Source organism: Eubalaena glacialis, chromosome 18 (genome assembly GCF_028564815.1).
Source record: "Eubalaena glacialis isolate mEubGla1 chromosome 18, mEubGla1.1.hap2.+ XY, whole genome shotgun sequence".
Lineage (NCBI taxonomy): Eukaryota > Metazoa > Chordata > Mammalia > Artiodactyla > Balaenidae > Eubalaena > Eubalaena glacialis.
This window is the reverse complement of record NC_083733.1, coordinates 27,680,582-27,706,428: the sequence shown is the minus strand read 5'-3', so window position 1 is coordinate 27,706,428 and position 25,847 is coordinate 27,680,582. Positions and strand designations below refer to the sequence as shown.

General features: G+C 51.4%; 1 protein-coding gene across 1 annotated transcript in view; it reads right to left on the bottom strand.

The window, feature by feature from the left end:
- CNGB1 (cyclic nucleotide gated channel subunit beta 1) overlaps positions 1-25,847 on the bottom strand; it is a gene marked incomplete at its 3' end in the record, with an annotated part of 67,321 nt that overhangs the window by 30,098 nt on the left and 11,376 nt on the right. The window contains exons 12-20 of the mRNA XM_061172434.1: positions 22,068-22,230; positions 20,977-21,094; positions 20,758-20,859; positions 20,566-20,715; positions 20,429-20,457; positions 14,155-14,248; positions 13,453-13,489; positions 4,929-5,091; positions 1,896-2,003 (exon numbers count right to left, since the gene is read on the bottom strand). Of these exons, the coding sequence (XP_061028417.1) occupies positions 1,896-2,003; positions 4,929-5,091; positions 13,453-13,489; positions 14,155-14,248; positions 20,429-20,457; positions 20,566-20,715; positions 20,758-20,859; positions 20,977-21,094; positions 22,068-22,230 (964 nt within the window). The remainder of the gene's footprint in view (positions 1-1,895; positions 2,004-4,928; positions 5,092-13,452; positions 13,490-14,154; positions 14,249-20,428; positions 20,458-20,565; positions 20,716-20,757; positions 20,860-20,976; positions 21,095-22,067; positions 22,231-25,847) is intronic.

Sequence of the window (25,847 nt, the reverse complement as noted above, 5' to 3'; positions counted from 1 at the left end):
ATAAATAAATATTAAAAACAGTGCAGATACATTACATATTCTTTTAATTTATAGGAATTTAAACTGCATGAACTTGCAGCAAGGGAGAGACAGACACAGACAGACAGAGAGAATGAATGAGAGTCTTCCACTCAGTGTGGGTCAAGAGCCCCGGGTGAGTTGAGACGGGCGGCTGTGTGAACCAGCCTATGTTCTTTTTTTTTTTTTTTTTTTTAATTTAGTTTTGGCTGCTTTGGGTCTTCCTTGCTGCGTGCGTGCTTTCTCTAGTTGCGGCGAGCGGGGGCTACTCTTCCTTGTGGTGCGCAGGCTTCTCATTGTGGTGGCTTCTCTTGTTGTGGAGCACGGGCTCTAGGCACGCGGGCTTCAGTAGTTGTGGCTCGCGGGCTCTAGAGCGCAGGCTCAGTAGTTGTGGCGCACGGGCTTCGTTGCTCCGCGGCATGTGGGATCTTCCCGGACCAGGGCTTGAACCCGTGTCCCCTGCACTGGCAGGCGGATTCTTAACCACTGAGCCACCAGGGAAGCCCCAGCCTATGTTCTATGTTCTCCTCTGAGTGGCCTGTGATCCTCTTGCTGAGCTGAGGGTAACACTAATGTTTACAGATCTACTGGTTTTTTTCATACATTGAGGCACTGAAACTCAAGCCAGCTACTCTTCCTGTGCTCAGCTGAGGGAGCTAGCTGGAGAAAAGCAGTGGGGGGTCATAATGAGAGATGGCACTGGGGGGCGGAGGAGACACGAGCTGCTCACCCACGCCCACTCCCTCCTGCAGGAAGTAGTCACCACGCAGCCAGGGACTACGTTGCCCAGGTGTGGCCGTGCGAGCTCTCACAGGTGGACATGCTAGTGCAATTCCGGGCCTCCCTGTGGAAGAGCGGCCTGGCACTCTCCCTTTCCAATGGTGACCAGCAGGATCTTGAAAGCCACACAAAGGTGGCAGAGCCACTGTTGGCTGGGGCCCTAAATGACTGCAGGGAGCAGAGCCTTCCACTGACCTGAAACACACCACTGGTGACACAACTATGACATATGAGACGTCTTGTTCCTTAAGCCACTGAGGAGGTCTATTTGTTATAGCATCTTAACCTACTGAGGTAATACATGGGGTTCCGTGCTGACCACCTTAAGAGTTTTCAAAGGTAATTTTAATTATTATACCTGATTTCTGGCTTACTTTCTGATATTAAACCCTACCCCTACCCCTACCCTACTGCATAAAATGTGACTCCACTGTATGCTAAAATGGATCACTGGACTATACGTGAGGTTTGGGTTTTTTCCTGCTTCTTTTGCTTTTCTGAACTTTCCACAATACTGTTAAGCATAAACTCCATAAAATTATGGACAGAAAAAAAGACTGGAAGGAAGGTATATTGTCTCCTAAGGTCACTCCAGAAGCTGTGGCTGGAGAGGAGGTGAGGATCCCAGGCCAGAGCCCAGGGCTGGGGTATTCACTGTCACCAGCCTACGTAGACCCTTCAGGAAAACACCTCCCACTGGCCCAGCCCTTGTGACACTTCGATGTCAGAGACACAGGTCCCGATGCCCTCGTAGTGGCCTCTAAACATTGTTCCACAGACCAGTTGCATCAGAATCACCTGGGGAGCTTATAAAGATGTGGATTCCCCAGGGCCCACTCTCTGTGGTTCTGGGCACAGCTGGGCCCAGAGTTTGAGCCCATTCTGCACACCAGATTTTTCAGAATCTCTGGGCTGGTCGGAAGCAGCCTGGGCAGGAGACCCGGCCCTCTCTTACTGCCGGGAAGCCACTGGCACAGTCTGCCTTGGGGTGGAAGGTTCTAAAAACATCCATTCTCCCCCCAACTCACCTCCCTTTGCTTGCCCATCCCCACCCAGACTTTTGATTCCCTGAGACCCCAGAGGTGGCCCCCACTTACTCAGTGCCCTGCGGGCTGGTGGGGTCCGACCAAGCGACCACGGGGGATACGGCTGGTGACAGCATCTTGAGCTCTTCAGCCTCATCATCTTGGGAGCACAGCCTCTTCCTGCAAGAGCACAGACATGGAAGGGAGGGGCCTTCAGGGAGGCAGGGGCCGCGAGGGGGTGAACCAACTTTGAGCCCTGCAGATCACCCAGAGCGAGTCCTGGCGGGGAGGTGGGGACAGAGGATGGTGCTGCCAAAGGGTCCTCGCTTGCCTGCAGGGAAACAAAAAAGGAGAAGAGGGGACACATCCAACCTCTGGATCTCAGTCTCTGCATCCATTCAATGGCCTAGCATAAAAGTAACAGCACTGACTTGGGATCGGGCAAACCCGAATTTGCACCCCAGCCCTGCTTCTTCCCAGTGTGTGACCTTGGCAAGTTACTCAAACCCTCTGAGCTGCCTCAGTTTTCCCCCTCTATAAAATGGGACTAAATCTACCCAATTCAATGAGGTGCTTATCACTCAGTCGGGTCTCAGTTTAAACATCCTTCTCCCTTCCACCCCCCAGTCTGAGGGCACTGCCCTCCCCAGTCCACCCCGTCGCCTTCTCCATCACACCACCCTTCCAGCTACTGAGAAGGTGTGAGGGCTCACATTCCATCTTATTAACGCTCCTGGAAGCTCAGCTTCTCTCCCTTTGCAGATGTGCCCCTGGCTGGAAAAGTTGACACCCATGGGCCATGAAGTCTGTTTTCCAGCTCATGGTGTGACCTGGGGAAAACCCATCCCCTCCTGGAGTTCCCGCTTCCCTGTCTGAAGAATGAAGACTAAATTATGCCCAGGTCCCCATCATTCAGTCCAAGTCTGCCACAGAGCGCTGCATTTGGAATCACTGGTGTCTCAGCTGCTGGTGTCTAGATTTGAATCCACTTGGTACTCTTCCCATACTCAACCACCGTGACTCAGGATTCCACCATTAGGGCTTGTAAAAGGATACAGGCAGAGGGATGTGCAGCATTTGCTTTATTCCAGAAGGCTCTGAAACCACTCTATTACCCTCTGCCAACTCGCCTAGAATGGCAAAACTCATGGGTTCACCTCTTTTACACTCTAATTAAGAGGATGCCTGCAAACAAGAAGACTGGGGCAAAAATCTCACAACTGGGACTTAAACTCAGGCATCCTGCTCCCAGCTCAGTGCCCTCTCCGGGCCTGGAGAGAATCCAGAGTGTGGAACTAAATCAGCAGCTATGCTCCTCCAGCACCGCCCAGTGCCTGGCCCTGTGCTGAGCACCTCACATACAGTAGCTTGTTGAATTTTCATAATCCTAGTAGACAGGGGTTGTTTGGGATTCACTCCAAACCACAGCCTTGCACTGTGAGAAGGGCCTTGCCCGTGTGCCCCTCTGTTTTGGTGGCTTTTCTGCTCCCATCAGTTGCCCCCAGTGCTCATTCCATCCCGGACCACAGGCAGCCGCACTGGCCTCTCATGTCAGGCATCAGAATCCTTCTTGGCGCCAAACTCAGGCTGAGGCTTCCCAGTTTCTCACAGTCACATTCTCCTTAGCACTCTCTGGAAAAATCTTGTGTGATTACTTGTTCATTGTCTATCTCGGCCCCACTAGAATGTCAGCTCCATGAGGGCAGGCCCCTCTCAGGCTTCTCCCTGATGCATCCACAGCACCTAGAGCAGAGCCTGGCACATAAAGACGTTCAGTAAATGTTTGCAAATGAATGAATGAATGATAATAAGAGGAGCCTCACAGACCCAGCTCATAAGCAAAAGGCAGGAGGCTTTGATTCTTGTCTCACGTGATCTTAGTCCCCTCCCTCCTCCCAAATATCCACCTCTAACCCAGCCTGTACAGTTTCCCTACCCTTATAAAGGGAACAGAGGGAGGTAGACCAGATGTCTACAATTATGGTGGTGCCCTGTCTTCTGTTCTCTGTACTCTGTGCATGATTCAGTGAATTAAACGTGAGGACTGATGTGTCTGTGAGCTGTGTTCCAAGGCTGGGTGAGATTATGACTCTTTTCTCCACATCAAAATCTGGGAGCCTTCTGTTTGCTACGTCCAACCATCTCTGTTTTGGCAGTCTTCTGACCTCAGCTGAGAAATTACTCAAGGGTTCATGGATAAAAGCAAGAATTAATCAAGAAAAAAGAACCATCCCTCAATCTAGCCAGCAAAGGAGATGCACTGGCAGCTCCCCTTTAGCTTAATTAACCATTCACAAAGCACTGTACTGCACTTCACAGACTGCCTACAGCTCTATGCAGGCCCTCTCTCAGTTACCTGGCTCAGGTTGTCCAAAACCAACTCTAACCATGCAGCAACTAACTTATCTCGAGAGGCACAAAAATGCATGCAACCCTGACCAGGAAACCCACTCTCGAGAAAGGAGCCCAAGGACAGAAGGGCAGAAGCCCAGAGGGCAGAAGACCAAAGAGATATTTGTAGCACCACTGTGGACAGTATTCAACAAGAGAGGATTGTTATGTCTATCCTGGCACATGGAGCTGGAGGATGTCAACACAGCATCACAATGAGTGTTAAGGAGACAGACTGGCAATACGGAAAAGGGCTCAATAAATAAGATGTGGTCTCAAATGAGATATGATCCAATCACTCCTTCAACTAAAACCACTCAAAAGCATGGGCCCACAAACAAAGTATGGAAGAGAAGGCAGAAAAATAAAACTACCACCTAGAGTGGTGGGATTAGGGATGGTTATTATATCTAATGTTCTTTGGTATGTCCACTGTATTATTTAACAATATAATTAGCCCTGTCACATTTATTACCCCCTTCAAACGTACAATTGAGGGTATTCTGGACAGGGCTTCCTCAGAGAGCTCTTTCTAGAGCCTGAAGCCAGGAATTAGGAGAACTGAAAATGGTGGGGCCATAGTCCCAGCGCTGACAGCAACTCGCTGAGTGACTTGGGCCAGCTTCTTCCCCTCTCTGGCCCCAGTGTCCTCAAATGCCAAATGCACAGGTGGCACAGTGCTATGAAAAGCCCAAGAGAAGCATAAAAGGTGACCTGAGGTTCCCTGTGGCTGATCTTGGGACCCCAGGTGTGTCGGATTCGGCAGGAGACGGGGGCAGCGGCACGGGAGAGGGTGGATTCTCCTCCTCGTAGAGGGGCTGGCTGTCAGCATCAGCGTCTTCCACCTGCACTTCCGGGTGCTCTTCCGTGGCAGGTACTGGGGAGAGGAAGGAGGGCACAGCGTCAGAGAGAAGCCAGGTCCCAGGGCCTTGCTGTGTTCTACAGGGAAGCCACAGAAAGCCTGTGTGGAGGGACCTCTGGAAGCCTTGCCTCCCAACAGGGCCCACAGGAGAGATCCATGCAGGGGGCACAACGATGCAGAGCCCAGGGCCCTCTGACCGCCACGCCCATGCCAGCCACTAACCCAGGAGCCACAGAAGCCACAGGAGCTCCTGGACACAGCCTGGAGCCCAGCTCTCCAAAACCCAGCCTGGTTTCCCTGGGCCTGGAGAAGCATCAAGGCCCTGGGGTGGGTGATGGGGGTGCATCACTCAGATAGGGCATGGGGAGCCTGGGGGTGCCACGTCCTAGGGCCTGGCCTGGTACGGCCTGGCTCAGCTGCTTCCCCTCTCTGGGCCTCAGTTTCCCCATCCCAAGGTAGGGGTGACAAGGCTTTCCCAGTCCTGTGGGGGCATGAGACATGGGGCTAAAGGGCCTCACACTCTTTTTATAGTTGATTTACCATGTTGTATCAATCTCTGCTGTACAGCAAAGTGACTCAGTTATACACATATCAACATTCCTTTTTTTAATATTCTTTTCTATTATGGTTTGTCACAGGATATTGAATATAGTTCCCTGTGCTATACAGTAGGACCTTGTTGTTCATCCATCCTATGTATAATAGTTTACCTCTGCTAATCCCAAACTCCCAGTCCTTCCCTCCCCACCCCCCTCCCCTTTGGCAACCACCAGTCTGCTCTCTATGTCTGTGAGTCTGTTTCTGTCTTGTAGATAGGTTCATTTGTGCCATATTTAGATTCCACATGTAAGTGGTATCATATGGTATTTGTCTTTCTCTTTCTGCCTTACTTCACTTAGTGTGATAATCTCTAGTTGCATCCATGTTGCTGCAAATGGCCTTATTTCATTCTTTTTTATGGCTGAGTAGTATTCCATTATATATATGCACCACATCTTCTTTATCCATTCTTCTGTCAATGGACATGTAGGTTGTTTTCACATCTTGGCTATTGTGAATAGTGCTGCTATGAACGTAGTGGTGCATGCATCTTTTTGAATTATAGTTTTGTCTGGGTATATGCCCAGGAGTGGGATTGCTGGATCATATGGCAACTCTAGTTTTAGTTTTCTGAGGAACCTCCATACTGTTCTCCATAGTGGCTGCACCAATTTACATTCCCACCAACAGTATAGGAGGGTTCCCTTTTCTCCACATCCTCTCCAGCATTTGTTATTTGTAGACTTTTTAAAGATAGCCATTCTGACCAGTGTGAGGTGGTACCTCACTGTAGTTTTGATTTGCATTTCTCTAATAATTAGTGATGTTGAGCAACTTTTTATGTGTCTATTGGCCATCTCTATGTCTTCTTTGGAGAAATGTCTATTAACGTCTTCTGCCCATTTTTCAATTGGGTTGTTTTGTTGTTGTTGTTGAGTTGTATGAGCTGTTTGTATATTTTGGAGATTAAGCCTTTGTCTGTCACATCATTTGCAAATATTTTCTCCCATTCCATAAGTTGTCTTTTTTGTTTTTTGTTTTTGTTTTTAATGGTTTCCTTTGTTGTGCAAAAGCTTGTAAGTTTGATTAGGTCCCATTTGTTTGTTTTTGTTTTTATTTCTATTGCCTTGGGAGACTGACCTAAGAAAACATTGGTACTATTTATGTCAGAGAATGTTTTGCCTATGCTCTCTTCTTGGAGTTTTATGGTGTCATGTCTTATGTTTGAGTCTTTAAGCCATTTTGAGTTTACTGTCGTGTATGCTGTGAGGGTGTGTTCTACTTCGTTGATTTACATGCAGCTGTCCAAATTTCCCAGCACCACTTTCTGAAGAGACTGTCTTTCCCCCATTTTATATTCTTGCCTCCTTTGTCAAAGATTAATTGACTGTAGGTGTGTGGGTTTATTTCTGGGCTCTCTATTCTGTTCCATTGATCCGTATGTATGTTTTTGTACCAATACCATGTTGTTTTGATTACTGTAGCTTTGTAGTATTGTCTGAAGTCTGGGAGAGTTATGCTACTCTTCATTGCGTTGCACGGGCTTCTCATTGCGGTGGCTTCTCTTGTTGCAGAGCACAGGATCTAGGCACGTGGGCTTCAGTAGTTGTGGCTCGTGGGCTCAGTAGTTGTGGCTCGCGGGCTCTAGAGCACAGGCTCAGTAGTTGTGGCGCTTGGGCTTAGTTGCTCTGCGGCATGTGGGATCTTCCCGGACCAGGGCTCGAACCCGTGTACCCTGCACTGGCAGGCAGATTCCCAACCACTGCGCCACCAGAGAGTTGTTTTTTTTCCTCAGGATTGCTTTGGAAATTCTGGGTCTTTTATGGTTCCATATAAATTTTTGATTATTTGTTCTAGTTCTGTGAAAAATGTCTTGGGTATTTTGATAGGGATCATATTAAATCTATAGATTGCTTTGGGTAGTATTGTCATTTTAACAATATTAATTCTTCCAATCCAAAAGCATGGGATATCTTTCCATTTCTTTGAATCCTCTTTAATTTCCTTTATTAATGTTTCATAGTTTTCAGTGTAGAAGTCTTTCACCTCCTTGGTCAGGTTTATTCCTAGGTATTTTATTTTTTCTGGTGTTGTTTTAAAAGGTATTCTTTTTTTACATTCCCTTTCTGATATATCATTGTTAGTGTAAAGAAATGCAACCGATTTTTGAATGTTTATCCTGTATCCTGCTACTTTTCTGAACTCATTTATTAGATCTAGTAGTTTTTGTGTGGAGTCCTTAGGATTTTCTATATATAGTATCACGTTTTTGCATATAGTGACAATTTTACCTCTTCAGGGCCTCACACTCTTGAAGGGTCTCCAATGGGAAGTTTCCTGCAATCAAGGGTAACAGGTTGTTTTTGTATTGTGTGTTATCCCTGTTTGGGTACACGTTTGGTATTTCCTTATTTTTGTACATGCCAAGAGCCCCCGAAATTCATCAACCCAACCCCTCTCCTGACCTCTGAGAGACCTCGCATCCTGAGAATTGGGTCCTCCCTGGGGAGCCTGGGTGTGGCCCTACCTCAGTCTTCGTTACCCACCCCAGGGACTGTGGGGACAGGTCTGCCCCAAGGCAGAGCTCAGAGGATGCTGAGGGGCTGGAATGGTGTCCCCACTCCCCACCATGCCTGGGCGGGACCACCCAATAGCAGCCAGGCACAGACCTGGACGCCAGCAAGGCAGGGGCACACCCCCAAAATGGGGAGGGGAGCATTTTGAAACACTTGGATATGTGAGCTTTTTCTAATGGCCACCATGGGAAAAGCCAGCACTTTAAGAAGTTTGGTTGAGGGAACGTAAGCAGACCTCAAGGCTTTGGGGCATTTGTTTTACTAACCCTAAGCTCTCAGGGGAAGAGGATGAGCAGGACTCAAGAAGCTTAAGAAGTTTTGCTAGACTCACCAGAGATGCCCCAGGCTGTGGAAAACAGGAGAGAGCCACGGGGCGGCAGGGACGTCCCCCTGCTTCCCTGCAGACCTCGGGAGAGGTGAGCTGGAGGTGGGCCAGGGGCGTGGAGGCAGCCAGGACAAGGGCAGCTTCTCAAAAATGCTCAGGGCCCTGGGGTGCCCCCAGCATGGCCCCCAGGCAGCAAAAAAACACCCTGGTCTCAGCATCCATGAGGCTGTCTCACGGAACCTGGGAGGGAGAAGGTGGTCCCCTTACCCCCTGCCTCGCCCTGCACCAGACCCTGTGAACTCAATCACTCCCAGGGGAGGGCGGGGAACTCCTAAGCCTGATGTTTCATTTCCTGCCAGCTTGGGAGAGTAGAAACTCAAAGCAGAAATTATATTCGTTTATATTATACTGATTTATAGAATAAGAATACTATAATTCAGAATATAAAGAGTATTTTATGCTTAAATTGGTTTAGAGAATAATAATATTTACTGTTAAGCACTTCCCATACGCCTGCTAGGCATTAGTTTCACTAAACTCTAAGTGCGTTATATATATAAACCCTTTCATCATTCCCGGCCGCTCTATGAGGTCTCTGTCATCATTGTCCCCATTTTGCGGAGAAGGAAACCGAAGCACAGAGAGGATAAGAAACTTTCAGCAGAGCCCGGATTTGGACCCAGGCAGCCTGGCTCCAGAGCTGAAACTCTTATCCCATCCTGAGGTTGGTGACCAGCATATGTAGAGGCCTCTGTCAAAATGAAACCTCGGCTGAGAGGGGCCAAGCAGCACCATTGAAATGGGAATAATGTTGTCACTACATGCTGTCATCGCCTTGTCTGCAGCATCTAAAACCATCGTGTGTCCTACTGTTTAGATTGGGCATAGGTAGAAACCATATATAAGACCCACAAACTATCACCGAAGGACCTTGCTCTTGATCTTAGATAGTAAATATTTTAGAACCAAGTCTGGGGAAGAAGGCCTTGATTTACATCTCTCTATTAATCTGTGTTGTAAATTCGACCACTACCGTGACCAATACCAAGCCTTATATAAATCCCTGTTTTTTAAGTCTTTTAATTATTTGAAAGATTTTTTTGACTGACAATATTTTCTATTTCTCTACTTGTTTTACTTTTAATGGCTAATATAGGCATTTTATAAATAGTCGGTATTAATGAATATTTAAACAGTGCTGCAGTAAACATCCTTGCCTATTCATCAGTAAATAAAATAAAATCATCATGTGTCAATGACAGCCAGTTCAACCCACTGTCCAAATGTGTCACTGGGACTGTTTCTCAAAGTGTGGGGCTCCCAGGGACCAGGGAAGGCACACGATGATTTTAGATGGCACAGCCAAGGCAAAGGATGACAGAACGGAACCATTCCTCCCTGTCCGGTTCTGTCTGGATCCTGAGAAGGCAGAGAGAAAGCCTCAGGTTAGTGCTGCTATGGCCTTAACACCTCTCTGACACGTCTGAATCCCCCTTTGCAGCTGGGAGAGCAGACTCAGCTATGAGCCTTCAGCAGGCCACCTACCTCACTAGAAACTACCAACTCTACATTGTTCTCCATACCTTTGTGGTTATTTCTATTTATGCCTTCTCTATATTTATGGCAGGCCATGCTGGTTTTCCATTTGAATTATAATGTAAAGCTTCCTGTTTAAATACACTCAATTAAATGAAAAAGTGAATCCACTGAAAGAAAGATAGTAAGCAAATAAACGCAGAGTTGGTACAGAATGCACAAAAATCGAGCCGCGATATAAGGGTAGAGGACGTGGAGGACCCTTTGGAGTGAGGAGATTTAGGCCTTGCCCGGAACACTGAGCCTGGCGTGTCAGCCCCTGTCACGGGGTTGATCACGTGCCACCTTGCCCCAACTCTGTGCCCACCCCAAGCCAGGAGGAGGGAGAGGACGAGAGTGGATCTCTTCTTGTGAAATGTTCAGCTCGACCTGCCTGTGAATCTCGGAGGCAACCTTGCCCAGTGTAATCCAAAAACAAACAAACAAATTAAAGGGAAAATGGCAGGTCTGGTTTGAGTCAAGGCAGAAAGTGACAGGGGTTAGCCCAGAGGCACCAGTATGTCCCCCAGCACTTTGTCATCAGGCAGCAAACAGCAGGAGCCCGAAGGCCACTGCGGGGATCTTGTCACAATTAAATGGATCCAGACAGGCTCTCTCTCTGCACTGGCCCCTGAGGACGCCTCCTCTGGGTCTGCCTGTCAGCACCTGGGGGCCTCCCCTTTCCTGAAAGGGAATTTGCTGAGCAGATAACAACAGACCTCAGAAAGTCTAGCTCCCAGCCAACTCTCAAGGTCGGTAGATTCTGTCTGCAACGGACTTCCACATTCCTCTTCTGGCCCATTCCCCTCTGATTATTCTCTTCCCCCACCCAGCTCCCTGCCCCAAGCCTTTCGGCCTGGAGATCGGAGGGACTTGTTTAAACTCGAGTATGAGTGACTACCTGTATAAAAATTGATGATCTGCAAAAAGCCATGTTTAACCCAAAGAAATGAATTGCTAATTGTGGAATTTTAGGCACAGAGAGAAGGGGACTAATACCCTTCAAGTCACCACAAAGCAAGATGAAGGCACTGGTCAGCAGAGGAAGAAGGGGTGGTGTTCCATGAGCCCAAATAGTGGTCCCACGCCAAGACCATGGCACCCATGCAGCAAAGAGCCCAAGCCATGCCGAAGCACACCACAGACACCAGCGCACTGGGCGGTCAATTTCACGCTACCTCGGCGACGGATGGAGCTCCTGGTCTCCTTGGCGAAGCTGGAGTTGGACAAGGCTGTCCTCCGGGAGATGAGGACAGGGATGCGGGTGATCGGGGGGTGGTAGCTGGGCACATTGGGGAGGTGCTCCACCAGGTTTGGGGGAGCGAGCCCGGGGGTCACTTGGCCAGGTGGCTGGTCCTGGACCAGGCGATTCAGCTCCATGTCCCGGCCTGGTTTAGCCATGGTGCTGGGGGCAGGGGATCTCAGGCAGAGGCGGGACCCTGGGGACTGCAATGAGGAGCACAGAGTTGGGAGAGGCAGGGTAGGTGGGGCTCTTCCCCACCAGCGCCAACACACACCAGCCCGGTGCCCGCCTGCGCTTGCAGCAGCTGCACCCAAAGTCTGGAGCATCACTCTCGTCCCCGGAGTTCAGTGTCAAGAGCGTCACCAGTCATGTGGCTCGTCCGCCCAACAGCTCTGAGAGACAGCCCTGAGCGCTCCAGCTCTGGAGCTTTCTCTGCTAACCCACCATCGTAGCATTTCATACTTTAGACTCAAAGAAATTAGAGTCAGAGAACCCAGAACCCCTCAGGCTTGGGCTCACGGACTCAAACGTTCTTAGCCTGGTAGGATTTTCCATCCCAAAGAAATCCTGGAGCTCAATTAATTTCACTTCCAACCAGAAGCAATAACTTTTCCTAGGTCCCTGTTTCCCCAAATGGGCTGCATATTGGAATCGCCTGGGCAGGTCTGGAAATGCCTGATGCATGGGCCCATCCCCAGAGATTCTGATTTAATGGTCTGGGGTGAGGACTGGCACCCGGATTTTTAAATCTCCCCAAATGATTCCAATGTGCAGTCACGATTGAGAACAAGGGCTCAAGGCCATTGCCTCTCAAACACAAATGCGCAGAGAAATCACCAGGGATCTTGTTAACAATGCAGGTTCTGGTTCAGCAGGTCTGGGATGGGGCCTGGGATTCTGCATTTCTAACCAGCTCCCAGGTGACACCAAAGCTGCTGGTTCAAGATCCACACTTTCGAGTGGCGGCAGACAAAGGGCTGTGCTTCAGTGTTTCTCAGAGCGTGGTTCCCAGGCCACCTGCTTCCAAATGACCTGGGGAAGAGGGTGGAACCAGCCCCACGGAACCTGAGTCTGCAACCAGGTGATCCTGGTCTTGTTCATCCATGTGGGGTGCAGACTTAGTAGGTTTCCAGCAGATTTGGGTTAAAGTTAACAGAGGATGTTTTTCAAAGATCAGGTGGGGGGCAGGCTCAGGACACCTGGGGTTGAGACACCCGGGTCCAGTCCCATTTGCGTCAGTGGCTGCCTGGGACACAAACATCATTGTCATGGTCCCCATTATGGTCTCTTCTTTCAGTTCCAGTGATGCACTGTCACCCCAACTCTGCCCAACAACGCAGTGAGGTAGGTACTGTTATAGCCCCCTCTTTCTTGATTTGGGAGCCACAGTTAAGAGAGGTCACAGAACTGGCTCCAGGTCACAGAGCGAGGAAGAGGGAGGAGCCAATAGTGAAACGTAGGTCTGTGTCCTTGACCACTGAGCCAAATGCTGCCCACATGGAGCCTCAGTTTTCTCATCTGTAAAATGGTCTGTCTGCCTCAGAGGGCAGGTGGAGCACCACCAGTGTCTTGAGGCCTGTGGAAGTTTGCAAGGCCAGGGCTCAGTGTCCAGACATCCTCACTCCCCTAGAGTCTGTCCCCGTCATCCCTGAAGTTCTCAGGATTAGGGGTGGGAGTGATAAATAATCAAATTGTGCTGGGGATCTTAGCAGTAAGGAAAAGTTCAAAAGACACAGAGTCTAGGACATGCCCTTAGCGAGCTCTGGCCCCAATTTTCACTCAGGTACGTTACATTTGAGCCAAATCCTCACTGGGCAGTAACCTAGAGAGCTGCGTTCCCAGTGAGAGGGTTGGCAGGAGGGGTTGGCTGGGAGTACAGTTTCCCCAAGCCTCCTGGGGTCCTGGGGGCCTCAGTGCAATTCCCCTGGGGCCTTTGAAATACATCGTCAGGCTCTGACAACGTGGCCCTAAGATGCACAGAATGGGTTTTGCCTGAGGATGGGATGGGGCGGGGGGACGAGTTGAGAGGAAGAGGAGGAGGGTTTGCCCCTGTACCCTGGCTGCCCCCAGCCTGAAAGCATCCTGGACATTCTTATGCAACCCCACCACACACCTACCTCCTGAGCTGGTGGCCGCGGCCTCCTCCTGCAGCTCCTGCAAAAGATAAAGAGGAAACCGAAGCTGTGACCATCAAGCCCTGTCCTAGCCCTAGTCCAGCCCAGCCCCTGTGGGGGGATCTACCCTCAGGATGGGCCCCAAGACTAGTCCTTGCCCTGCCCATTTGGTCATACCCTCCAGCTCACCTTCTGGGGCATCCAGTGCACACAGGAGCCCCAGGCCCCAACACCTGGACCTGTCACATGTAATGAGGGGAAATTCTCGGGCAGCCCTCTGCGTGTGGGGACAAAGCAACTAAAGCAGCCACCACGGCACTCTCCATCCGGCACCACACTTCACAACGTAGAACTGTATACAATACTCCAGGGAAGGGTTTTTAGCCCCATTTTACAGAGGTGGCCACTGACGCCCAGAGTGGGGAGGTGACTTGCCCAGGGTCACGCAGCCACGTGAGGACTGGAGTCTAAGCCCACTGCTCCCCACCCATGGCCATACCACCCGGGGCCCTTCCTGACACCATCTGACCCCTGCTACAGGCAGGACCTCACAGCACGCACCACCCTGCTCACCTCTGTCCTGTGGGCATCTCATCAGCCAAACCCCGCCCCTGTAAGCAAAGGGGACAAGGCCCAGCCCCTTCCGCCGACTCCAGTCCAGGCCTCCGAGGTAGCTCGGGCGCCAGGCCTGGTGCTGCTCCATACCTGGTGTGAGGCGCTCTGGTGCTCAGTTCCGCCTACTTCACTCTGGTCCTTGCCACCCTGCGCCACCAGACAGCTATCCAGCAGGACACTGTGACTGCGAGGGGGCAGGAGGGAAGGGCTGGGGTTAGGGGTGTTAAATGTTTCCTGAACTGTGCTGAGTGCCAGGCTCCGTGCCAGGAGCTGGGGCACAAAGACGCCTAAGGATAGGTCCTCACCCTCTTGAAGCTCCCTGCACAGGGCAGGTGGCAGATCTCACATCCTGCTAACAAGTTCCCAGTCTGAGTCACACTCTGGAGCAAGTAGCTATGAAGGGCACAGCACAATTCTGCCTAGGAAGGAGGGCTTCCCAGAGGAGGTGGCCTGTGAGCCGGGAATAGGTAGGGAATAGTGTCCAGGAAAGGGGAACAGCAAGTGCAAAGAAAATCACGGAGGACGGTTTTGAGGAACTGTCCTTTGGGGGCTGACCAAAGGGCACTGTAGAGTGTTCAAAATCTATGCCCAGCATTTCCCCTCTGAGAGTCTCCAGGCAACCTTGGGGATATAGGCAGAGCAGGGAGTATGAGAAAAGTGAGGCACAGAGAGGTCAATTGGCCTGGCCAAAATCACACAGCAAATTGTCCCACATCACACAAACCTCGGACACAGACCCTGGTTTTTTCCATGCCATGAGATCAGAGCCACACTGCAACTGCTGAAGGTTTCAGGGGTCCCTGGCCCAGGCAGAGGCATACATGAGTGACGGGGGCCGGGGTGAGACTATAGGAAGGAGAGAAGAACCTGTGCCCATCTGAGCCAGCAACCCCACTCTGCTTGGAATGGGAATTCCGTGGCCAGATCTGCTGATTTTCAAGAGGAGCCTGAACTACACGTTTTAAAGGTGGGACCTCCCCATCTCTAGATGCTGATAATTAATCCAAATTAATAGATCTATATTAACATCTGTATTATCTATATTAATATCTATATTAATATGTCAATATCCAAAAGAGCCTGTTTCCAGACTAAATTGGGCCCTGAGATGCCTGTGTGCAATCTCTGGGTTAAAATGATGACTTGGGACCAAGGGCTAATGTGATTTTTGTGGTTAGAATTAGATTCTGCTTCCTAACGGCCTCACCCCATGCCATGGACCACTGTCGCCAAGGGGCTCCTGGAGGATGCTCTTTGGCATCTGCTGCCCAGAAAACCTGAATTCCCCATCCTTTACCCAGAGGGCCAAGTCTCAGCCCTCCTGAGGTGGGTGAGGAGATGGGGACGGAATTACAGCCCAGTCAGTTTGGAGCCAGCAGCCTGGGAGCAGGAATCAGCCAGCAATCATATTGTCACAGCAGCTCCCAAGGGCTGTGTGCCAGGCACCGGGCCAAGCACATGGCACACACAGTGTCTCACCGAATCCTCACCCAAATAAACCCGAGAGCCCAGCTATGACTGATCCTATTTGAGCTTAGAAATCGGAGGCTCAGAGAGGTCAGATGGCCTGTCCAAGGTCACACAGCCTGCACCAGGTGAACCTGGATAAAAGATGGGTGTCTCTGACCCCAGCACCAAGTCTTTAATACTCCACTGCCTGCCTCTGAGTGTCTGCACAGCCCCAGGTGACGTGGAGGAGTGAGGCGAGTGTTTGGAGGATCCAAGCACCTAACTCACTTTATTTCTCTTCATTGCATACGCATTTCCATTGTGAAGGGCCTGAATTCTCAGAGTCACACTCTCTACCCTGCCCAGGAAGAAACAGCTTTTCTTAAAGAAAAGGGCATATTATGACTTTCATAGGGCCTGGGCACTTCAGCCTTCACGGGCCCCTTCCTCCATAAATATATTTTTCAAATTCCATTTTGTGACTGCATTCATACGAAGATTAATATGTTAATATTATATATTAAAATATTCTCTTCCATCTAAAAGTTCATTTCTTGGTCTGATTTTAAAAGAAATTAAAATGTTCTTGGGGGCCTCTAAAAGTATTATGGGAACCGTGCCTTCCACACCTGACAGAGAAGTCGGCCCTGACCGGAAGGGTGGGATGGGCTTGTGCTGCGAGGGGCAGACTGGATTCTCCTTCCCTGGAACAGATGCAGGGGCCTCCTCGGTTCTCAGAGCACAAAGGCCCAGGAAATGAACTTCCCACAGTCCCAGTCAGAGGCTTCCTGGGGTCTTGCTCATTCTAGAATCTGGCCTGGAAAGCAAGTCCCTGGGAAGCCTGCGTTTGCTTATCTGTCAAATGGGTAGGACTCATCCAGCCTGTACTGTACAGACTGGCTTATTTGAATGAGGTCAGAAGGGCCAGTGAGAAGCTCATGGAAAACTCAAAAAACCTCCCCATGTCCGGTGTCATCTGGATTCTCCATCTCTAAACACTGGTAAGCAGCTTTCCTTGTCTGTAGTACTAGGTGTCTGCTTAGGAGCCCAGCCTGACCTGGGACGGAATCCCAGCTCTGCGCTTGCTGGCAGGCCACCCGTGGATGTGTGGGCTGCTATCTCTGAGCCCCAGTTCTCTCATCTGTGAAATGGGATTAGCAGTAGGAGCCTTAGCACAACGTCTGGCACGGAAAACAAGTGCTAATCAGGTGACAGCTGTTATTATGACTATTCTTGTCATTATTATTATAAATCCCAGAGGAGGCGGCCTTCTGCAGGTCTGTGAATCACCCACATAGATTGCGGAACATTTTGCACAAACATCTCCAGCTACCGAGACACATAACAAGCCTTACAGTGGCCCTGTCAGCTCCACCAGGGGCTGTTTGGGGACCCATGTACCCCCAAATCATGTTGCCCCTGGTTGGCAGTATGCCTGATGCCTGCTAAGGCCCCCTCTTGACCAGCCCAGATGCAGTGAGCCATCAACTTCTGGAAAGTTCCCAAGTCCCAGGGATTTCCAAGTAGAGGATCAGACAGACTGGCTGAGGTGGGCAGCCCAGAGGTCCTGGCTCCCCAAGTTAAAGGTGTGGGGAGTAGCAGCGACAGCCAGCTGGCAAGAGTTCACCAGCCCACTGTCCTCCCCCAAGTCACGAAACAGGCTGTGCCCCCAAGTTAAGGTCCTCACTGTTGCCTTCAGCAGACTCTTCACCCGGTACCCCAGCCCCGAAAGAAGGAAGGAGGGGAGCCCTTAGGGAGAAGCAGCCACCTACTTGGGTCTCGCTGTCTTTGCTGACAAGGACGCCCGTGGTGCAGGAGTTCAGCTGGGGGCGATGACATTCATTCCAAGCCCCAGGTCGGTGCATGCCAGTGGAGAATTGGGGGAGCCCGAGCCCAGCCCCGAGCCTGTGAGGCCAGCTCTGGAGCCAGTGTGGCTCGGGTGGCAGATGAGCCACCAATCCTTCCTGCTTCTAATCAGATTGAGGGGATGTGCGGGGAACTCTGCGGAAATGCCCCCAGGGAGGCCAGGTGGGGACCAAAAGGCTTCCGTTGCTATGAAAAGCTGAGTTGTTGCCAGCAGAGACCAGGTCGCTAGGCGACCATCTGCCTGTTACCAGGGCTCGCGCGTCATCAGTAACCCCTGTGCCTCTGCAAAGCTGGCAAAAGCATCCTTCCCCAGTCAGTGACAGCCCAGCCCACCTGTCCCACGCCTGACACCCTCTGGCCTTGGCCCTGGGATCACTGGCTCTGTCACCACAGGGCCCTCGTCCCTACCTGGGGCCCCAGGCCCCAAAGTGCCCTGAGTTTGAAGCTCTGGGTGAACATCTGTATGAGCCTGTGTGTGCCTGCACTGTTTGTAGGTAACTGTATGTATGCGCTTGTGTCTAGTGTGGATATGTGCAAGTGTGTACACGTGTGCCCGTGTGTGTGTTGCTTGTGCATGTATGCAGGCTGTGTGTGTAAGTGCCCTGCCTACACATAAGTGTGCACGTAACCCAGCATGTGTGGCTGTGTCTGTGTGCAGGTGTGTATGTGCGATGCAGATATGTGTGTGTGTGTCTGTGTGTACTGTGCAGAGAACACGTGTGTAGTTAGTGCCTGTGCCTGTGTGTGTGCACATTGGCTCACTGGCTTTCAAGTGGTGTTTTAGCTCAGGAGCTGTGACATATAAAGGGATTTGCAGGCCTATGTGTTGGGCATACGGGTTTGGTGGCGGAACAGCTCAGATCTCTGCACTCTACACAGAGGCAGGTGAAAGCAGGGGGCAAACAGAACTGCACTAATGCAGCCAGGCAGCATCTAAGGTCTTCTTTTAGGGGAGGGGCAGTTACCTGTTAATGAGAGCATTCTGGCTCTGGAGAGGCCTGGAGGGTAGAATTAGGACCGGGTTACAGAAGCCAGTTTTGGCAGAAGAAATAATTTCCTAAGTCAGAGGTGCATATGGATGGAATGGACAGCCTTTGAAAGGTTGTGAGCTCCCTGTTATTGGAGGCAATCAAGTAGCTGTGTGGCCTCCTGCTGAGGATGGAAAGATTATAGGTGAACTGGGCAAGCGTAGACCCAAAGTAGATGACACTAAGCAGGCTTCTAGCCCCCAAATCCTGTGTGGCCTCATGGTTTAACTCTCTCCTGACTGGGACTAAAAGTGACCCTCAGTAGGGATGAGAAGATGGGTGACTTTTGATGGAGCACTTACTCCACACCAGGTCCTACCGCATCCATTCTCACAGCCAGCCCTCTGACCACTCAGGAGGGGCTGTTATCAACCCCTCCCCCCGTTTTAGAGATGTGGAGGCAGAAGCTCTGTGCCCATCTGCCACTTGCCCAGGTCACTCTGCTGAGAGAAGAAAAGCTTGTGCTCCTACCACCTGTGATGCTACCTCGCCTCAGGCCATGGCCAAAGGGACAGGGAGGAAGTGTATGGGCCGGGGGTACCACAGAGGGCAGAGTGACAGGGACAGGGAATAATACAAGGGGGATGGAGCAAGGGGACAGGTTAAACCATCTGGCCTGATCTGCGGTACAACAGCCACCTCGCTGCTCCTCTTGCCTCAGTCTCTGCACAATGCAGCTGCCAGCCTGTGTCACTTTCCTGCTCACAAACCTTCCATGGCTCCCCATTGCTCTCGGGAAATCAAGTTCAAGGTCTTCACAATCTGGCCCCACCACCTCTGAAGGATCATCTCCCACCACTTCCAAGAGCTACACTGTCACTCTTCCCGGGACATGCGGGCTGCTCGCGAGGCAGCAGTTCACTCCCTCCCCCTTGAGACACTTTCCAACTAGGCCTCCAGGCCTCACACCCTTCTCATTTCCCTCACCCCCCCATGGGCGCCTCCCCCTCCTTGGTCCTTTCTGGTTCCTCCTCGTCTCCCTGACCTCTGATCTGGCATTTTGGCCTCTCCTCCATCTACACTCACTCCCCGGGCAACTCCTCCAACCCCACTTTCATTCCGTCTATGAGATCAGACGCCCATCTTTACATCTCTGGTCCAGCCTCTCATCCCCTAACTCCACTCAGGCATCCAGCCATCTGCCCTTCTGTGCAGCCCACATTGCTCAGAATCATCTCCCTCTTAGTGGTTTCTTTTCTTATTATTCAAGTATATTTGACATATAACATTTTATAAGGTATACAACATGCTGACTGATACATTTGTATGTTATGATATGGTTGCCATTGTAGCGATAATGGGCACTCTATCACATCACCTAATTATCATTTCTTTTCAGTGGTGGGAATGATTAAGATCTAGTCTCTTGGCAAGTTTGATTATAACTTTTAGCGGTTTCTGAGTTCCATTTTTAAGCTCTTACTGTAACTGAATTCTTTTGTGTGTTCTGATGTTGAAATTTTTATGGATGTGGATACAGAATCAACCATTATGGACAATAGAGCAGAATCCAGGGCAGCCTTAAGAGGCATCAAAGGCAACCATTGGGGACCGACTGTTGGGGAGGGTGTGAGGGACAGAGACAGCTCTGCGCCTTGGCTTTGTTAATTACACGGGAGAGCTGGGCGCCCACTGCATGGGTCTGTGCATCCTTCCATGCATTCAACCAACACTGATTTGGTGCCTACTGTGCTAGGCACTGTTCTAGGCTCTGGAGACATGGCAGTGAAGGCAACAGACAAAAATCCCCACCCCGTGGAGGTGCATTCTACATCTGTATGTGTGAGTATGGGTGGCGTGGACGTGGTCGCTGAGTATTAGGTACTGTGAATCCCAAGGTCATTATGAGCACACTGGGGTCCCCCAGCACTGCCTCAGCCTTTCTGGTCAGTGCCCAGCGGCACAGCACACAGCACGGAACAAAGGGAGGAGCTCCCGTGAGCGGCAGAAAGCACCCTCACCCCAGAAGCCCTGGCAGCCCCTCCCTGGGCCATCCCTCAGCCAGGGGCACGGGTCCTTACTCAGGCTCCTCCTTCTCTTCGTCCTCCTCCTCCTCTGCATCCTCCTCCTCCTTTCCGTCCTCCTCCTCCTTTGCGTCCTCCTCCTCCTTTCCGTCCTCCTCCTCCTTCTCTTCGTCCTCCTCCTCCTCTGCGTCCTCCTCCTCTTTCTCTTCATCCTCCTCCTCCTTTCCGTCCTCCTCCTCCTTTCCGTCCTCCTCCTCTGCGTCCTCCTCCTCTTTCTCTTCGTCCTCCTCTTCTGCGTCCTCCTCCTCCTTTCCATCCTCCTCCTCTTTCTCTTCGTCCTCTTCCTCTGCGACCTCCTCCTCCTTTGCGTCCTCCTCCTCCTTTGCGTCCTCCTCCTCCTTTCCGTCTGCGTCCTCCTCCTCCTTTCCGTCCTCCTCTTTCTCTTCGTCCTCCTCCTCTGCGACCTCCTCCTCTTTTCCGTCCTCCTCCTCCTCTGCGTCCTCCTCCTCCTTTCCGTCCTCCTCCTCCTCTGCGTCCTCCTCTTCCTCTGCGTCCTCCTCCTCCTTTCCGTCCTCCTCTTTCTCTTCGTCCTCCTCCTCTGCGACCTCCTCCTCCTTTCCGTCCTCCTCCTCCTTTGCGTCCTCCTCCTCCTTTCCGTCCTCCTCCTCCTCTGCGTCCTCCTCCTCCTCGTCTTCTTTCTCCTCTTGAATCTGAGGCAGCTCCCTGAGTTGAGGTCAAAGGCAGGAGGTGAGGTCGCCTGTAGCTGTACCCCGAATCCACCTCCTGACCCCCATTTTCAGTACGATGGACTGTGACCCCCCCCAGAGACCAGACCTTAACTTCCCACCCAAGACTTTACCTGGGGAGCCCTGCCTGAGCAGCCCCGGCTTCTCTCTAGCAACAGGGCTCCCTCAGTGCATCAGGGGCTGGTCCCGGCCCCCAACTGTCCTGATGCTTACCCTAGGTCAGCCCCTGATCCTCCCTGGACCTCAGTTTCCCCATCTTTGCAATGTAGGTCATGGGCCTGAGGACCTGAGGCCTCCTGGCTTGAGCAGCTATCACCCAGCTCACAGGTGGGAACTAAGATGGTTCAGCCCCTGTGGAGGGTGACCCAGACATCACTACCAAGGTTACACATTCCCTTCCCTGAGGACCTTGCAACTCCCTTCTGGAAATGTGTCCTGCAGGGGGTACACACATGCACATGCAAGGACATGTGGACAAGAGTGCTTGTCGCAGAATTGTTTATAATAATAAAATTTTGGAATCAGCCTAAATGGTCATCAATAGTGGACAGGTTAAATACATTCTGGCATATCCATATGATGGAATACTATGCAGTTGTAAAAAAAAATGAGGATGATCTCCACGTACTAAATGTGGAAAGATCTTAAGGTACGTTGTTGAATGAATGTAGCAAGGTGCAGATAGGTCGGTGCATGTGATATGCTATCTTTTGTACAGAAAACGAAGGGAATCCATGCTCATATATGCTCAGATGGGCCCTGGAAAGGTACAGAAGATGATGGCAGCCACTGTGCCCGTGGGGAGAGGGATGGGTGTCTGGTGGGAGGGAAAGGGAGGAAGAGGCAGACTTGGTCCCCGCTCTATGCCCTTTTATACCTTTGGGATTCTGTACCATGTGCCTGTTATCTTCCCAAGCACTGCTTTTTTCAGGGCTTTCTCTGGCTCCCACCTGGGCATCTGCTCCGCCACCTCGCTCTCCTCTTCATCAGCGGGAGCTGCCTCTGCGCCCTGTGGGCTGCTGCTCACCTCCCGACGCTCATCTTCTTCCCAGGGAGGGTCAACATCTTCTAGGATGAGATTGGGCTCCTCTTGCTCTCCCGGGAGGATGCTGACTACAGGGGACACAGGGTGTGGGGGAGAGTGGGCCTGGGCCTCTGAGTCCCAGGGACCACACAGGGAGCCTTGGTCATCACCAGCTACACGCCAGCTCTCAGCCAAGCAGCAGAAAGGGCACCGCTATCAGTGGGATCACTGACAACCAGGTCAGTGCTAAAGTGATGGGCTGAAGCCCACGATCACTCATCCTGTCTCCCTCCATTAGTTTTCTCTCTCTTTTTCCCCTTGAGACAGAGCTTCAGTTACAGTTAGTCTTCTCACCGGAGCCTCCTTCTTGGAGGTTTGTGCAGAAGCAGAAACTATGCTTCCACCACAGCATTGCAGGTGATGCCAAGAGACCCAGGCTCGAAGTCCACCCTGCCACATCCAGGTGCAGTGGCCTGGAATGTCCCGAGGGATGCAGACAAAGCTTGCCCACCACCTGATCTCTAGATGCCACCCCCTGGTGACAGTGTACTACATGCCCATAATCTCAGAACCTCCTTCTGGGAGTCTAGGAAGACTTCCTCCTGTACTAGAGGCTCCAAACTCCAAGGGAACTTGACTTTCTCGTGGAGGTGGTCTCACTTTCAACATTTCTCCACGTACCCTGGTCCCTGGCAATGAAAACACTGTGGGGCTGTGACCTTGGCAGAAGTGGGTGCAGGGGAGTCTCATCAGGAGCCTAAGCCCACCCCAAGACAGGAGAAAGGTGGAGATGCCTGGTAGCAGGTGTTCCCAAAAAGCTCCAGCAGTCTTGGTGGCCTTCAGGCCAGGCATGAATTACTAATGGCGACTTTAAATGGAAGCTAGCCTCAAGTCTTATCCTTTGACTTTGGAAGTTATTGTTCATGGTGTAGACTAATAATATTAATAATAGTAATGGTAATAATAATAGCACCAGCTACATTTACTGAGCATTTACTATATGCCAGGCCCTGTGCTAAGTGATTTACATGGACTAACTCCATCAGTCCTCACATCAACCTTTTGAAGTGGGAATAACTATTACCCCCATTTTATTTTCCCTCTTTTATATCTTATTCCCCATTTTACAGGTGAGCACGCTGAGATGCAGGTTAATACCTTCTTTTACGGGGTGCTCCCCACGTGCCAGGCACGGGGCTGTCTGCCTTCCAAGAGTCACCTCACTCCCCACTCCTGCCTCCTGGCTTCCAGGTACCGATGGCCTCACAGAGGAGACTACTGCCTGCCCTCCAGGGAAGCCTCCCACATGCTTCCTGAACTACGGTCCTGGCTCCCCCATCCCTACAAGCAGCCCTGGGGGTTGACCAGGGAGGATCCTCCAACTGTAGCCCTGAATCCATTGGTGGGACATACATTCACAGGTATGTGTCGTTCTATGTTGCCACCCAGTAATGTTGCAGTGTCTTCATCCTGATCAGCCCCTGAGGGTTCAAGTTCCTGCCTGACATCCAGGTGACATCCAGGGGACAGAATATCCCCTGGCCTGTGAGCTCATGAGCTTTCAACCCTGCAACCCTGCAGGGTAAGAACACTACTCTCCTCCATTTTATCGACCAGAGAGGATGAGCGACTTGTCCAAGGCCACACAGGATGCTGGAAGCAGTGCCAGGTCCCCTGACTCATTTCCCTGGTGCTATCCCAAGTGACAAACATGCCCCAGGAGCGCCTCCCGGCCATTGGCGGCCACTCCATAATGGGCGCTGGAGGCCGTCCTTGCTTGCATCCTTGCTTTCCCTTGCACTAACCCTTTCTTTTTAGGTACTAATTAGTGAGTAGGCATTTTATAAACACTTCCTCCTTTCATCTTTGTGCCAGGCCTGTCCCCATTTTACAGCCAAAGAAGAGGATGGTGCCGGAGGTACCAGCCAGGAAGGGCAGGCAGGGGATACCAATCCCTGAGCAGGGCCCTTCCTCCCATGGAGCTCCCAGCCCTCTCTGCAGGCATCTGATTCACAGCTCTCCCGGCTTTTCCAGGGTCCACCCAGGTCACAGATGAAGCTACGATGCATCACAGGTGCTCAAACTCACATGGAAACTGCTGCTCCATCCAGGGCTTAAACTTCACCCTGGAGTCCCTCACGGGCACACCAGCTCCCGCGCAGCATCCTCTCTGCCAGCCTACGATGGCCCTCAGGGCAGCTGAATAGGGTTCTCACCCCAGCAGTGCAGATCAATAGCCCCATATGGGGAGGGAGCTGCTATTTCTAGGAGCAGCAGGCAGGAAACCCAGGAGCGTGGATTCTAGGCCAAGGCCCCCGCCCGGTGCCTGGGTTGCTGGCAAAGCCCAGGCCTTGACTCGAAACCCCCATCCTCCCTGGCAGGCCTGGGTCATGATACCCACTCCCTCTGCCTCTCCCCGGTCCAGACCCACATCTTCTCCCATCTGACCCTCCAAGCACTAACTTCTCACTAACTGGTATTTCTCAAAGCATGGTCCTTGCCACTACCCCATCATCAGAATCATCTGGGGAGGTGGGTGCTTCTTGAAAATGCAGATTATCAGGCTCCCACACTCTTCAAATTGAAAGGTCTGGGCATGGGACATCCTTCATAGCTCCCCCCAGATGTGGCCTGAAGTTCAAGAACCCTTGTGTTAATTGCTTTCTCTGCCTCCAATGCTTGCTGAGCCTCAGAGTAATCTTTGTGAAGTCACTGCCCTGCTCAACCACCTTCAATGGCTCCCCATTGCCTACAGCCTCGTCCCCTAACATCAGGCCCCAACTCTTCTAGTTTTACCTTCTGCCTCAAGGACTCTGGGCTCCAGATTAGCTGAAGTGCCCACCTCTCTCCCTGTACACTCTCACCTCCAGGCGTATGTTCATTTTATTACGTCTACCAGCTTGCCCTCCCCTCGCTGCCAGTTTGAGATCTCAGGGGTCTCAAACTCCAAGGCCTATGTAGCCAGGGAGATGGTGCATATGGGTAAAGCGGAGGGTGCCACCTGCCCTCAGATGGCAGCTGCCACTCAGACTGTCCTCACAAGCACAGCGCGGGACCACTACAGCTCGATCTTCCCAGTTTTCAAGAGAAGTCAGATTTTTCTATGCAAAGCCACCTGATTTTTAAATGTTGACAACTAATTCTAATTTTTAAAATCACTCCTTGCCCCAAATGAAGACATCTGTGGAGCCAGCTGGGACCCAGGGCAACTGGCTCAGGACCCCCGGCTAACTCCTTCCAGCAACCCCAATACCACAGGCCATATTAATCCACCCACTTCTCAAACCTAGGTACTCACTTTAGCCTTATCTGAAGCAATAATATCATGCTATCACAGGTTTGATGTGCTACCGTATGCTTTTTAATGTCAATTAAAGCACGTGCTGCTGTCCACTGGTAGTCCCCAACTCTTTGAGGCAGAGAACATGGCCAAGCCTAAGGAGATCCTCTTCGGGGAAAAACTGTGTCCCGGGGGGGCGCTGAGTGTGCCAGGCACCATACTGAAGGCTGTGCCGGCGTCTTCTCAAAGACAGTCCCCGCGGGCTTTCCCGCAGCCTCTGGTGGGAAGTCCTACTGCTGTCTAGCCTAAATCCCACAGGCTGCCCTTCGTTGGCCTTCCCCTTGCTCTGGTGGAAAGGGGCCAACCTTGGTCTCCGAGAGGCAGTTCTGGGACTGGCTCCCCCTCCCCCTGCCTGGGATTGGGGGC